The sequence below is a fragment of the Pristiophorus japonicus genome, chromosome 9 (assembly GCF_044704955.1).
Source record: "Pristiophorus japonicus isolate sPriJap1 chromosome 9, sPriJap1.hap1, whole genome shotgun sequence".
NCBI lineage: Eukaryota > Metazoa > Chordata > Chondrichthyes > Pristiophoridae > Pristiophorus > Pristiophorus japonicus.
Genome location: NC_091985.1, coordinates 146,688,595 through 146,704,847, shown reverse-complemented (window position 1 = coordinate 146,704,847; position 16,253 = coordinate 146,688,595). Strand labels below are relative to the sequence as shown.

The 16,253-nt window shown below is 44.5% G+C and overlaps 1 protein-coding gene across 6 annotated transcripts in view; it reads left to right on the top strand.

Annotated features, from left to right (window-relative positions):
• Positions 1 to 16,253, top strand: part of esr1 (estrogen receptor 1) — a 408,574-nt gene that overhangs the window by 288,728 nt on the left and 103,593 nt on the right. For all 6 annotated transcript variants that reach the window (XM_070889920.1, XM_070889924.1, XM_070889921.1 and 3 more), the window contains one exon: positions 15,939 to 16,072. In XM_070889920.1, coding sequence (XP_070746021.1) covers positions 15,939 to 16,072 — 134 coding nt within the window. The remainder of the gene's footprint in view (positions 1 to 15,938; positions 16,073 to 16,253) is intronic.

Below are 16,253 nucleotides of genomic sequence, written 5' to 3'. Positions count from 1 at the left end.
TCTGACTTAGAGTCCTGTGTACGGCAATGCAGCGTGTGTGCTCAGTTGAGCAACGCACCCAGAGAGGTGCCACTAAGTTTGTGGCCCTGGCCCTCCAGACCATGGTCAAGGATCCATGTCGACTATGCGGGCCCGTTTCTCGGTAAAATATTCCTGGTGGTGGTGGATGCCTTTTCAAAATGGATTGAATGTGAAATAATGTCGGGAAGCACTGCCACCGCCACCATTGAAAGCCTGAGGGCCATGTTTGCCACCCACGGCCTGCCTGACATACTGATCAGTGACAATGGGCCATGTTTCACCAGTGCCGAATTTAAAGAATTCATGACCCGCATGTCACCTCGTTTAAACCAGCCTGCAATGGGCAGGCAGAGCGGGCAGTACAAATAATCAAACAGAGCCTCAAACGAGTCACAGAAGGCTCACTCCAAACCCGCCTGTCCCAAGTACTGCTCAGCTACCGCATGAGACCCCATTCGCTCACAGGGTTGCCCCCGGCTGAGCTACTCATGAAAAGGACACTTAAAACCAGACTCTCGCTGGTTCATCCCAACCTGCATGATCAGGTAGTGAGCAGGCAGCAGCAACAAAATGTAAATGATGGGCGTGCCATCGTGTCACGGGAAATTGATCTGAATGACCCTGTGTATGTGCTAAACTATGGACATGGTCCCAAGTGGATCGCGGGCATGGTGATAGTTAAAGAAGGGAGTAGGGTGTTTGTAGTCAAACTAGACAATGGACACATTTTCAGAAAGCACCTGGACCAAACGAGGCTGCGGTTCCCAGACTGCCCTGAACAACCCACAGCAGACACCACCTTTTTCGAACCCACAACACACACCCAAAGGATCAACAACACCACCTCGGACCAGGAAATCGAACCCATCATGCCCAACAGCCCAGCAAGGCCAGGCTCACCCAGCAGCCCTGCAGGGCCAACAACACGCCTGCCCAGCGAGGGCACAGCCAACACACCAGAACAGACATTTATACCGAGGCGATCCACCAGGGAAAGAAAGGCTCCCGACCGCCTCACCTTGTAAATAGTTTTCACTTTGACTTTGGGGGGGGAGTGTTGTTGTGTATCTGTACAGCATGCACTCCCATGTTCCGCCACCAAGAAGTGCATCCCCTGATGTCCCAAGGGATCCCAGCATCCCTTGGGAGCACTGTATATAAGCCGGCCCCTAAGGCCTGTTCTTCACTCTGGAGTGTCTTAATAAAGACTGAGGTCACTGTTATTTTAACCTCCCTGTGTGCAGTCTCATCTGTGTTCGGAATACAATAGCCTGAATGTTTGTATTCTGTTACTTGTTGCCAATTGTTGTTTATAGAAGAACTCCATGAGGTTGCATAAGGTGAGCTAAACTTAGTGTGACCTTAGTCTTCTTTATTATAACTCCAGAGTGCCTAAACAACATGGCAGCCAACCTTTTATACTGGCCCTACACGTGTGTGCAGGTGACCATTAGGACTCCAACAGTTGCGCCCTCTGGTGGCAAGTATTACATAGTTACAAACATAACAGTAATGATGAAAGCCATCGCCAGATCTCGTATGGTGGCTGGGAATTGACTCTGAGCTGGAATCATGTGTGCATCAGTGCAACACTTGCATGCAACTCAGCAAAGCACCAGCGGAATCGCCGCTGAGTCTGTGGTCGTGGATGTCCAAACCATGGTCCAGGATCCACATAGACATCTTCCTGGGGAAGATGTTTTTAGTTATGGGGATGCATATTTGAAGTGTATAGAGTGTATAATCATGTCATCCAGCACATCCACAGCTACCATTGAGAATCTCAGTGTAATGTTCGTGACACATGATTGGCCTGACATCGTTGTTAGCGACAACGGATTGTGCTTCACCAGTCAGACGTTTCAAAAGTTCATGGAACTCAATGGTATCAAACATGTAAGGTCAGCACCGTTCAAACCTGCACCCAATGGGCAAGTAGAACGTGTTGTCCAAATCATAAAGCAGAGTATGAAGCGAGTAACCCAAGGGTCACTGCAGAACCGCCTGTCATGCTTACTGCTTAGTTACAGTGCAAGACCACACACGCTTACCGGGGTCTTGTCTGCTGAACTAATGATGAAGAGAGGTCTTAAGACCAAGCTATCTCTTGTACACCCTGACTTGAATAATCATGTTGAATATAGAAGACAAAGTCATCAAGGGTATCACGATCGCACAGCTGTGTCACGCGATATTTCTGTAAATGATCCTGTATATGTTCTGAATTATGGTCAGGGTCCCAAGTGAATTGCTGGTGCTGTCATGGCCAAGGAGGGCAACAGTGTATTTATTGTCAAGCTCAAAAATGGGCAAACATGCAGGAAACATATGGATCAGACAAAGCTGCGGCACACAGACGAACCGGAACAGTCGGAGGAAGATACAATCGACGACCAACCAACCTATCCCCAGTCATCAGAGGACTCAGTGGTCATCAGTGAATCGGGACTTTCAATCACTGACATGTTCAATGAAAATGAACTTTCAACCCCTGACTTAGCCATTGCCACTCTCACCAGGTCAGCCGCCCAGCCACCAGTCACAACAGACTCTGAACACTCACCCAAGACTTGAGTTGAACTGAGACGGTCAACCTGGAAGCGTAAAACACTGGACCGTCTCAATTTGTAAAAGACTGTTAATATCTCAGAGCGGGGTATTGTCATGAATGTACTTTTGGGATCACTAGCCACTAGATGGCGTCACTGTTGGAGGTCATTGGGGTGCAGCCCAAATATAAAAGGCCAGCCATTTTGTATATTAGTCACTTTTGGGCCTTAATAAAGCAGAGCCAAGGTCATACCTCTTGGAGTTAAACAGTGCTCAGTATAACAGTTATTGCATACACAATATCTCATAAGTATCACAGGCTTGCATCTGACATGCAATGCAGTGTTTTGATCTCTCCTGCCTGCATACAAACACTAACAGTAACTTCCCAGCTCATTAACATCATTCAACCTTCTTCATCATGCTGAGCATGCTCAGTTATTGGAAATCAAAATAGATTTTATTCTTCCTTATTTAATTGGTATCACTTCAGAGCTTTTAAAGGAAGTAGAACATGGATGAGTTCTTGGTCACATTCAGATCAGAAAGTGTTATAAAATGGCTGAAGTTTTGGTTTTTAATGGAAATGCTCTTCGATAGTCTGTGTGTTTGGTGTTTCTGAGAATCTTGTTGTCTGTATTGTCTTATATGCTGTCCAACCATATTTTGAACAGAGTACAGGACCAGATTACTGGGAGGCTTGGGCAATTGAAGATGCTCGTTAAGCTTCAGATATAAAATGCAGACCTTCTTCTCAATCGCACTCTGCACTTTTTCATTGTAAACACACAAATGCCCAGTAAAAGTCAACAGCATCTCTGAATTTCACTCTTAATATTACATAATATGTAACATTGTATTGATCTATTAATGTTCCATTTGCTGTGAGATACCTTCACAAGGATGAGCATAGATGAAGAAGGCATTTGGTACATCTAGCTCATGTCCTCCATCCTCCCCTTCATCGCAACATCTATCTTCCTCTTGAAAGATCCCAGAGTTCTTGCCTCCAGTCCCTGACTGAGAGACGATTGTCGGGACTGATCATGCTCTTGAGTTCTTGATCTAGCAGAGTAACAGGTTGTTATCTGAATATTCAGGATAATTTACTACCCACACAGCTATGATGCTTAGCTTCAGGTCAGGAGACCAGTGCTTGTTCATTCAAGAATATATGAGGACTATTCAGCTTGGTTCAGTTGGTCATGCAATCACCCGAGTCAGATGGTGAGTGTTCAAAGCTCACTCCAGGACTTGGCACCTAATCTAGGTATGATGTACTTAGAGGAACTGACTGCTTCCTGACCCTAGTCCTGAACTTGCATTTGGCCAGTTTGTGCTCAGGTCCCTTTGTCCTACAATCCTGGTTCGCCCAGTTCGGCTGCTCAAAGAACATCAGTTAAAAGAGCTTCTCCGAAAGTGATTTTGGATGCTGCACCAAACAACACAATTGTGACTGAGTCCGAGGTGGAGAAATCAGCCTAATTGTTTTGTTGTATATGCAGACTATGGATGTACTCTCTGTGTAATCATTGTGTGGTTGCATAAGATAGAGACTTGTTTACCTGATGTATTATCAATAAGGTTTACACTGTGTATATACTATGCTGGCACCACTAGAGGGTGCAACTGGTGGAGACCAGGGGTTTCCTGCCCCGATGGCAGGGCCCAGTATAAAAGGCTGCCCACCATGCTTGTGCCTCACTCTGGAGTTTGGAATAAAGGACCAAGGTCACTACAGTTTGAGTACAACACATTGCCTCGTGGAGTCATTCATAGGTACATCATAGACATAATAGTTTTTTTTTTAAAAGGAAAAATAAAAGTGTTGAATGAAGGTGAAGCTGTTAGACAGACAAATGACAAATATGTTGATATAGAATTGCCACAGGGGTTGCCCCAATCTCCCACCATAACTACCATCTCAAGATTCAGCTAATCCTGGAGCAACAGCGCCAATGGCCATTTTACTTAGCCATTTCCGCAACTCTCTGCTGATCTCCCACCAAGAACCCCCACGGAAATTCCAGGTGTGTAAATCAGTGAGTGGACAGTCATCACCTACAGTGGGGTTGTGGAGCATTCTGGGACGGGTTTTCAGTTTGCTGCCCGGCCATTAAAACTGATAGTGCAGATTGATCTCCTGCTATAGAAACTGCCTGGTTTTCATTCCCGTTGATTTCTATAATGGGCAGTCGGTCCGCTTGGCTAGTCTTAACAGCTTAACAATAAGTAAAAAATCTGCACCTTCATTTTTTTTTGTACAGTTTCTAAACCAGTCAATTAAACGTCACAAAATCTTCTGTAAAAGGATATGGTTAGAAACATAGAAACATAGAAACATAGAAAATAGGTGCAGGAGTAGGCCATTCGGCCCTTCTAGCCTGCACCGCCATTCAATGAGTTTATAGCTGAACATTCAACTTCAGTACCCCATTCCTGCTTTCTCGCCATACCCCTTGATCCCCCTAGTAGTAAGGACCTCATCTAACTCCTTTTTGAATATATTTAGTGAATTGGCCTCAACAACTTTCTGTGGTAGAGAATTCCACAGGTTCACCACTCTCTGGGTGAAGAAGTTCCTCCGCATCTCGGTCCTAAATGGCTTACCCCTTATCCTTAGACTGTGACCTCTGGTTCTGGACTTCCCCAACATTGGGAACATTCTTCCTGCATCTAACCTGTCTAACCCCGTCAGAATTTTAAATGTTTCTATGAGGTCCCCTCTCATTCTTCTGAACTCCAGTGAATACAAGCCCAGTTGATCCAGTCTTTCTTGATAGGTCAGTCCCGCCATCCCGGGAATCAGTCTGGTGAACCTTCGCTGCACTCCCTCAATAGCAAGAATGTCCTTCCTCAGGTTAGGAGACCAAAACTGTACACAATACTCCAGGTGTGGCCTCACCAATGCCCTGTACAACTGTAGCAACACCTCCCTGCCCCTGTACTCAAATCCCCTTGCTATGAAGGCCAACATGCCATTTGCTTTCTTAACCGCCTGCTGCACCTGCATGCCAACCTTCAATGACTGATGTACCATGACACCCAGGTCTCTTTGCACCTCCCCTTTTCCTAATCTGTCACCATTCAGATAATAGTCTGTCTCTCTGTTTTTACCACCAAAGTGGATAACCTCACATTTATCCACATTATACTTCATCTGCCATGCATTTGCCCACTCACCTAACCTATCCAAGTCGCTCTGCAGCCTCACAGCATCCTCCTTGCAGCTCACACTGCCACCCAACTTAGTGTCATCCGCAAATTTGGAGATACTACATTTAATCCCCTCATCTAAATCATTAATGTACAGTGTAAACAGCTGGGGCCCCAGCACAGAACCTTGCAGTACCCCACTAGTCACTGCCTGCCATTCTGAAAAGTACCCATTTACTCCTACTCTTTGCTTCCTGTCTGACAACCAGTTCTCAATCCATGTCAGTACACTACCCCCAATCCCATGTGCTCTAACTTTGCACATCAATCTCTTGTGTGGGACCTTGTCGAACGCCTTCTGAAAGTCCAAATATACCACATCAACTGGTTCTCCCTTGTCCACTCTACTGGAAACATCCTCAAAAAATTCCAGAAGATTTGTCAAGCATGATTTCCCTTTCACAAATCCATGCTGACTTGGACCTATCATGTCACCTCTTTCCAAATGCACTGCTATGACATCCTTAATAATTGATTCCATCATTTTACCCACTACCGATGTCAGGCTGACCGGTCTATAATTCCCTGTTTTCTCTCTCCCTCCTTTTTTAAAAAGTGGGGTTACATTGGCTACCCTCCACTCTATAGGAACTGATCCAGAGTCAATGGAATGTTGGAAAATGACTGTCAACGCATCCACTATTTCCAAGGCCACCTCCTTAAGTACTCTGGGATGCAGTCCATCAGGCCCTGGAGATTTATCGGCCTTCAATCCCATCAATTTCCCCAACACAATTTCCCGGCTAATAAGGATTTCCCTCAGTTCCTCCTCCTTACTAGACCCCCCGACCCCTTTTATAACCGGAAGGTTGTTCGTGTCCTCCTTCGTGAATACCGAACCAAAGTACTTGTTCAATTGGTCCGCCATTTCTTTGTTCCCCGTTATGACTTCCCCTGATTCTGACTGCAGGGGACCTACGTTTGTCTTTACTAACCTTTTTCTCTTTACATATCTATAGAAACTTTTGCAATCCGTCTTAATGTTCCCTGCAAGCTTCTTCTCATACTCCATTTTCCCTGCCCTAATCAAACCCTTTGTCCTCCTCTGCTGAGTTCTAAATTTCTCCCAGTCCCCAGGTTCGCTGCTATTTCTGGCCAATTTGTATGCCACTTCCTTGGCTTTAATACTATCCCTGATTTCCCTTGATAGCCACGGTTGAGCCACCTTCCCTTTTTTATTTCTATGCCAGACAGGAATGTACAATTGTTGTAGTTCATCCATGCGGTCTCTAAATGTCTGCCATTGCCCATCCACAGTCAACCCCTTAAGTATCATTCGCCAATCCATCCCAGCCAATTCACGCCTCATACCTTCAAAGTTAGCCTTCTTTAAGTTCTGGACCATGGTCTCTGAATTAACTGTTTCATTCTCCATCCCAATGCAGAATTCCACCATATTATGGTCACTCTTCCCCAAGTGCCCTCGCACAACGAGATTGCTAATTAATCCTCTCTCATTACATAACACCCAGTCTAAGATGGCCTCCCCCCTAGTTGGTTTCTCGACATATTGGTCTAAAAAAACCATCCCTTATGCACTCCAGGAAATCCTCCTCCACCGTATTGCTTCCAGTTTGGTTAGCCCAATCTATGTGCATATTAAAGTCACCCATTATAACTGCTGCACCTTTATTGCACGCACCCCTAATTTCCTGTTTGATGCCCTCCCCAACATCACTACTACTGTTTGGAGGTCTGTACACAACTCCCACTAACGTTTTTTGCCCTTTGGTGTTCTGCAGCTCTATCCATATAGATTCCACATCATCCAAGCTAATGTCCTTCCTAACTATTGCCTTAATCTCCTCCTTAACCAGCAATGCTACCCCACCTCCTTTTCCTTTTATTCTATCCTTCCTGAATGTTACAGTAATTTAATATCACAGTGTTAGTGTTTTCATGGTAGCTATTGTTGTCTATTGATGGTTACTGGCAGCCTCGATGTTACTCAGAGTTTTTCTCAACCTCATCCATTAAGTAATGATATTTAAGGTAACATCCGGAGACAGACTCAGCCATTCCACATTCTAATTTAGCTGATTGCAGTGATTTTTATTTTTCTAGTTGAATCTCTTTATAATCTTTCAGGTTGTCTTTGTGTTCAGCCTCTGGAAAGGATGGCAACAGGTTTGTGTGTGAATACAATTGGTCTCCTAATCGTAAATGTTACTGCGAGCATTTCTAAACACAGTTTAAAGAGATTGAGGCCAGACTTTGCTGTTGGAGTGAATTTAACAGCACCTGCCATTAGTTAGACTTTGAGGTTTTTAAATTGTTTGCATGGTATGTTGCTGAAAGTGCGCATTTACAGCATCACAGCGAGGATAAACAGGCCTCTGGGACCTAAGTGAACAGGGAAAGCAAGTGTGTATCTCCTCAACCAATCAGATTGAAGGATTGTGAAATGAATAGCACAAGGGCTGAGACAATGTTAATTAGATGGGGTGAATTCAATGTCAAATCAGGTACAGAAGAGAAATAAAGAGAGGGAAAGAAAGATTGGAATAAGAGAAAACAAAAGTAAAAAAACATTTAAAGTTTACATTTTTTTTAAAATCTCTAATAATTAAAAGTTGAAGGAATGAGACTCCATACTTGCAAAAGTTAATTTTTAGTGTCAGAGAGGCTATTTGACAATACTTAACACTTATCACGGCATTAAAAGGGTACTTAAACTGGAATGGACAAAACTTGACTTTCTTTGGTGAGTTTAGTTCACATCTACCACGCAAATGCAGCCACTCCATACCTGTTATGTTCAGAATAACTCCGTAAGACTGTATACTGTAAGCTCAAACTGTTGTGACTTTGGTCTCTTTAATGTAACTCCAGAGTGAGGAAGCAGCATGGTAGACTGGCTTTTATACCTGCTCTTCTGGGTGTGCAGGTGACCCTTGGGTCTCCAACAGGTGCGCCCCCTGGTGGCAAGTCTTACACATTAGTAAAGTTTACATACATAACAATGCCATTCTGTCCTTTTCAATGGTGAGCCAGATAGCAAGATGCCATTTTCCCGAAGCTAATGGTGAAGTGGTGCAATTCAAACAGCAACTTTTGGATATTTGAGTTGAACCCCGCATCTGCCCCTCGCCTGAGGTTGCTGTACCATTTGCGCATGAATAGCGGCGCGTGCCATTAGCCTCACTGTTATTTTGACAGGACAATCTGGGCCATTAGAGACCATTCTGTTGAGAAGTGATTGGGCCAGTTGTGTAGAGAGCAGTCTTCATGGGTTAGGTTTACCTTCACCTAGGTAAATGCCTGGCTGCTCCATCCAAGTGCGTGCCGATCCATGTGTATAAGGGCTGCAAAAGGAAACACTCTAATCATTAAAAACACCCTAAATACCTTTAACATACTTATATCTGACTCACCTTGTCCTAAGCTCTTATTCCGACCCCTGAACTGACATATCATCATCATCGAGCCTCCCCATGCTCCTCATTGTTGATTGGTTACATGAGAAGACTCAAAGCTATCTTTTATATTAAAATGTGAAATCCAACTGATATAACTTGAGAAAATCCCTTTATGGGAGATTGCATAAAATTATTGCTACGGAATGATTTACTTTGTTCCGACCTGTTTTGTCTCTCTCCTCTCCTTGGAGAAGAGACACATTCACGGGCCTTCCCCATTCTTCAGCTGTGAGCTTGGGCTCTGAGCGTTAACAGGCTGTTCACCATGGAAGTGTAACCACCTGTCTTCGTGCTCCCAACAGGGATTGCTGGATAGCAGTCATGTGCAGGAATCCCCAGCTGATTTCCTCTCCCTAAGCCAGGGGTGTTGAGGACTATTGCAGAGTCTGTACCTCGGGTTAGCTCACTGCAGGGAATGGGGAATCGAACGCGAAATCTTTCTGGTCTGCAGGGCTCCGCTGCTCAGCAGCTGAAGCTTGGGTGGAGCCCGAAGGCTGGTGTTATGTATGTAATAACTCAATAGACTGAATACTGTAAACTAACACAGGTACGAACCTGGCTCTGCTTTATAGGGCCCAAAATTATTACATTACATGATGGCTTGCATTTTATACCTGGGCCGCACACAGGTGCATACAGCCCAATGACCTCAGACAGTGGTGCCACCTGGTGGCTAGTAACCCCAAGCATACATACATGACAATATCCCCCTTTAAGATATTAGTAACAGTCTTTTTACAAATTGAGATGCTCCGGAGCTTTCTGCTTCTGAGTTGATCGTCTCCAGCCTTGGGCAAGTATTCTGAGTCTGTTATGCCTGGGAGCTGGGTAGCTGATCTGATGGGAGTGTTAATGACCATATCAGGGATTGAAAGTTCAGATTCATTGATGACAGTGGAGTCCTCTGATAACTGAGGGTAAGTTGGTTGGTCACTGATTGTGTCTTCCTCAGACCGTTCCGGTTCATCCGTGTGCCACAGCTTTATCTGATCAACATGTTTCCTGCATGTTTGCCCATTCTTGAGCTTGACGATAAACACTCTGTTACCCTCCTTGGCCATAACAGTACCGGTGATCCACTTGGGACCTTGACCATAATTTAGTACTTACACAGGATCGTTAACAGAAATGTCACGTGACACACTTACATGGATCATAATGTACCAGCAGCTTGTTAGAGCAAAGCAGATTAGTAGCTTTCTCAAAAGCTCTATCTTGAGACGCACCTCAAACCCAGTTGTTGCCTTTTCTTAGCAGCATGTGCAGTGGCTCTAATAACGTGCTCAATCTAGGTAGGAAATTACCGAAGTAGTTGAGTAGACCAAGGAACGAATGCAGCTCCGTCACATTCTGAGGCTTAGATGCATTTTTAATGGCCTTGGTTTTCGGGTCCGTAGGCTTGATGCCGTCAGCAGCATTTTCCTCCCCAGGAATTTGACTTCCGGTGTCATGAAGATGCACTTCGAATGTTTCAATCTGAGTCTCAGTTTGTCCAGACGATGTAGAACCTCTTCCAGGTTGTTCAGATGTTCAGCGGTGTCACGACCTGTGACCAGGATGTCATATTGGAACACAACAGTTCTAGGGACGGACTTCAGTAGACTCTCCATGTTCCTTTAAAATATGGCTGCAGCCAAGCAAATTCCAAAAGGACACCTGTTGTAGATAAACAGTCCTTTATGAGTGTTGATGCACGTAAGTTTCTTCGACGTGTTGACCAACTCCTGTGTCATGTAGGCCGACGTCAGATCCAGTTTAGTGAATGACTTCCCCCCGGCTAGAATTGCAAACAGATCATCAGCCTTCGGTAACGGGTATTGATCCTGTTTCGAAACTCAGTTCATCATAACCTTGAAGTCTCCACAAATCCTGACACTGCCATCATTCTTCAGCACAGGAACAATGGGGCTGGCCCATTTGTTAAATTCGACCGGTGATATGACCCCTTCACGCTGGAGTCTGTCCAGTTCGATTTCGACCTTCTCCCTCATCATGTACGGAACTGCCCGAGCTTTATGATGGACGGGTCTTGTATCCGAGTCCACGTGGATCTGCACCTTGGCTCCCGTGAATTTGTCGATGCCTGGTTCAAACAGCGAGGAGAACTTGCTCAGTACTTGAGCACATGGAGTATCATCCTCCGAAGAAAACGCTTTGATATCGTTCCAATTCCATTTGATTTTTTTCTAGCCAATTCCTGCCAAACAGCGTTGGACCTTTGCCTGGAACAATCCATTATGGTAAATCATGAACCGCACCATCAGATAACACCTCGACTACTGCATTGCCAATCACCGTTATGAGTTTTTTAGTGCATGTACACAACTTGGCATTGACTGGACTCAGCTTAGGCCTCACAGCCTTAGTGTCCCACAGCTTGCCGAATGTCCTCTGCTTCATTATTGATTGACTCGCACCCGTGTCCAATTCCTTCAATACCGGTACACCATTAACTTTCACATTAATCATTATCGGTTGGCTCTTTGTTAGGAACGAATACAGTCCATACACTTCCTCTTCTGATATCTCGGATTGCATATCTGGATCCGCGCTATATTGATCATCATCCTTCACGTGGTGTGTCGCAGCACGCTTGCTCAGTTGCGGACACATGCGCTGGAGATGCCCCAGTCTCGAACAGCCTTTACAAATGTACCGTTTAAACCAACATTGATGAGGCCAATGATTGCCCCCACAACACCAACATGGTGAAATTGGATTCATTCCCATTGGCGGACTTTGGGCAGCCACAGGTTTCGCATACGCAGTCGAGTAGGCCTTGCCATACGCAGCTCTGCCAAACGACGATACAATCTTGTTTACAGTACTTGTCGAGTTCCGATTTTTGATGATATCTGCTTTAAGTTTTTGGCTGTCGTCATGCATGCCTGGGTAATCGTGATGGCCTTGCTCAAATCCAGCGTCTCCGCCACCAGTAGCTTACGCAGGATTGCCTCGTGGTTGATGCCGATTACAAAGAAGTCCAGCAGCATGTCTCCCAATGCGTTTTCGAACTTATACGGTCCAGCTAGACGTCTTAGGTCGGCTACGAATTCCAACACATCCTGGCCCTCAGAACGAGCGTGCTTGTAGAATCGATATCGTGAGATGATGATGCCTTCTTCTGGTTTGAGATGGTCACGTACCAGAGCACACAATTCCTCATAGTCTTTATCCGTTGGACTTGCAGGTGAGAGAAGATTCTTTGAGTCCATAGATTTTATGACAGCAAACTGTGAGGAAGACTGCTCTGCGCCTAACTGCGTCAGTGAGTTCCTCCATTTTGTTGGCCACGAAGTACTGGTCCAAGCGAGCTACAAAATCTGCCCAGTCCTCTCCCTCCATGAATCTCTCCAGAATTCCAATTGTGCTCCTTTTTGCATGCGAAGGTTCTTAAGTTACCTCGTCGCCAAATGTTATGTATGTAATAACTCGATAGACTGAATACTGTAAACTAACACAGGTAGGAACCTGGCTCTGCTTTATTAGGGCCCAAAGTGATTACATTATATGATGGCTTGCCTTTTATATCTAGGCCACACACATGTGCGTACAGCCCAATGACCTCCGACAGTCGCGCCATCTGGTGGCGAGTAACCCCAAGTATATATACATGACAGCTGGCTTCAATGCTTTAAGCTGGCTTTGTTCGCCCTCCATGCCAAGTGATGCACTGTGAAAGCTGGCTGGGCCAGTCGGCGGAAATGAGAAAATAGCTGCACAGATCATGAGGTACGCACAGAGAAGTGCAATTGTAATTCATTCGAAAAGTATTTAAAGTGTTTTAACTTTTATTCAAGGAGTTACTATTTGTAGGATAGAGCCAATCTACAGTGGTGTCCTTGGAGAATTCTTTTAAACATTGGGAACTGGCAGCAGTATCAGCAAAGGCTGTATCACTAACCCTAATGACTGCTCGCATTAATATTTATTTCTTCCTACAATTGATGTCGTTGGCCAGTTGTTTCACTGTAAACAGTGCTCTTACTTTTACAAGCATCAAACACCCATGTAATTAATCTAACACGTTAACGTCAGTAGAGGAGATACTGGATGGGATAAAAATTGATAAAGCTGAGGTACTAGAAAGGCTGGCTATACTTAAAGTAGGTACGTCACCGGAGCGGACGGGATATATCTTAGGGTACTGAGGAAGTGGCCATAATCTTCCAATCCTCTTTAGAAACGGGAGTGGTGCCAGAGGACTGGTGAATTGCAAATGTTACACCCTTGTTCAAAAAAGGGTGTAAGGATAAACCCAGCAACTATAAGCCAGTCAGTTTAACCTCAGTAGTGGAGAAGCTTTTAGAAAGAATAATCAGGGACAAAATTAATAGTCACTTGGACAAATGTGGACTAATTAAGGAAAGCCAGCACGAATCTGTTAAAGGCAAATCGTGTTTAACTAACTTGATCGAGTTTTTTGATGAGGTAACAGAGAGGGCTGATGAGGGCAATATGGTTGATGTGGTTTACATGGATTTCCAAAAGGTATTCGACAAAGTACCACATAATTGGTTTGCCAGCAAAGTTGAAGCCATAACAGGGACAGTGGCAGCATCGATACAAAATTGGCTAAGTGACAGGAAACCGAGAGTAGTGGGGAACAGTTGTTTTTCGAACAGGAGGAATGTATACAGTGGTGTTCCCCAAGTGTCGGTTCTAGAACCACTGCTTTTCTTGACATATATTAATGATTTGGATGTGGGTGTACAGGGCACAATTTCAAAATGTGCATATCACACAAAACTTGGAAGTATAGTGAATAGTGAGGAGAATAGTAAAAGACTTCAAGAGGACATAAATAGCCATGATCTTATTGAATGGCGGTGCAGGCTCGAGGGGCCATATGGCCTACTCCTATTCCTATTTCTTATGTTCTTATGGTGGAATGGGCGGACACGTGGCAGATGAAATTTACTGCTACACCAGGGTACATAGAGTACAATCCTAAAGGGGATGTATGAACACAGAGACCTGGGGGTATATGTGCATAAATCATTGAAGGTGGCAGTGCAGGTTGAGAAGGCAGTTATAAAAGCTTACGGGATCCTGGGCTTCATCAATAGAGGTATAGAATACAAAAGCGTGGAAATTATGATGAACCTGTATAAAATACTAGTTTGGCCTCAACTGGAGTTGTGTCCAATTCTGGGTACCACTCGTTAGGAAGGATGTGAAGGCCTTAGAGAGGGTGCAAAAAAGATTTATGAGAATGATTCCAGGGATGAGGGACTTCAGTTATGTGGATAGACTGGAAAAACTGGGGTTGTTCTCCTTAGAGCAGAGAAGATTGAGAGGAGATTTGATAGAGGTGTTCAAAATCATGAGGGGTCTAGACAGAGTAGAGAGAAACTGTTCCCATTGGCAGAAGGGTTGAGAACCAGAGGACACAGATTTAAGGTGATTGACAAAAGAACCAAAGGCAACGTAAGAAAAAACTTTTTTACACAGCGAGTGGTTAGATCTGAAATGCATTGCCTGAAAGGATGGTGGAGGCAGACTCAGTCACGGCTTTGAACAGGGACTGAAATAAAAAAAATGTCAGAGCTACGGGGAAAGGACGAGGGAGTGGGACTGGCTGAGGTGCTCTTGCAGAGAGCTGGCAGGGGCTCGACGGGCCGATTGGCCGTCTTCCGTGCTGTAACCATTCTATGATTCGATCAAGGTTTTTCTTGTACTTGACTCAATGCACTTTCAATGGCAAAGCATTGTCATTTGAATTAAAACTCTATTCTAAAGGAATCTAACACTGTTTACGTAGGAACATTAGGAAGTGGTGTAGGCCATGCAGCCCCTCATGCCTGCTCCGCCATTCAATTTGATCACGGCTGATCTGTACCTCAACTCTATTTACCCACCTTTGCTCCATATCCCCTGTTACCCTGACCCATCAAAAATCTACTTATCTCAGTCTTGAAAGCTACAATTGTCCCAGCATCCATAGCCTTTTGGGGAGAGGGTTACAGATTTCTACTACCGTTTGTGTGACATCACCCCTAAATGGCCTAGCTCTAATTTTAAGATTGTGTCCCCTTGTCCTTGATTCCCCCACCAGAAGAAATAGTTTCTCTGTATCTGTCCTACCAAATTCGTTTAACCTTTTAAACACCTCCATTAGATCACCTCTTAATCTTCTAAATGCAAAGGAATACAAGCCATGTTTATGTAATCTGTCCTTACAATTTAACCCTCTAAGCCCCAGTATCATTCTGGTGACTCTGCGCTGTGCTCACTCCAAGACTTCCTCAGGAGTGCTGCCCAGAACTCAAGGCAGTACTCCAGATGGGGTCTGACCAAGGCTCTGCACAGCTGAAGCATCACTTCCTCCCCTTTGTATTCCAATGCCCTCGAGGAAAAAGCCAATATTTAGCCTTTCTGATGACTTTTTGTAGCTGTCTCCTAGCTTTAAATGATTTGGACTCCCAAATCCATTTGCTCCCCTATAGTTTCGAGTCACTTATTATTTAGAAAATACCCCGAAATATCCTCTTGGTCCAAATTGGATGACCTCACACTTGCCCACATTAAACTCCATCTGCCATACTTTTGCCCACTCACTTAATCTGTCTATAACATTGTTTACATAGCCGGTTATTTGCATAAAAAGAATGAAGCTATCTAGCCTTTTGTCTTCAAATGTCGAGGGTTAATCTAATTCCAGGAAGTTGCAGAGCTGTCATTTAAAAAAAATAAAACACTAAACTGATGTTTTGCAATTTGTCTACTTAGGAATGAAGGAAAATGTGTTGAAGGGATGGTGGAAATATTTGATATGCTCCTAGCAACAGTGTCACGTTTTCGACTGCTAAAACTTCAGTGTGAGGAGTATATCTGCCTGAAGGCCATCATTCTGCTGAATTCCGGTGAGTCACAACCTTGCACTGGATCATCCCATCAATCATATGCTCTGTGATTGGCACCACACGCCACATCAACATGTCCATGCACACTGCAACAGTGCTTAATAGTTCACATATTGATAGAACGGTACTCAAATGGATTAATGTGCTGAGATACTTGTATTGTCCCATCTGCTATCTTCAC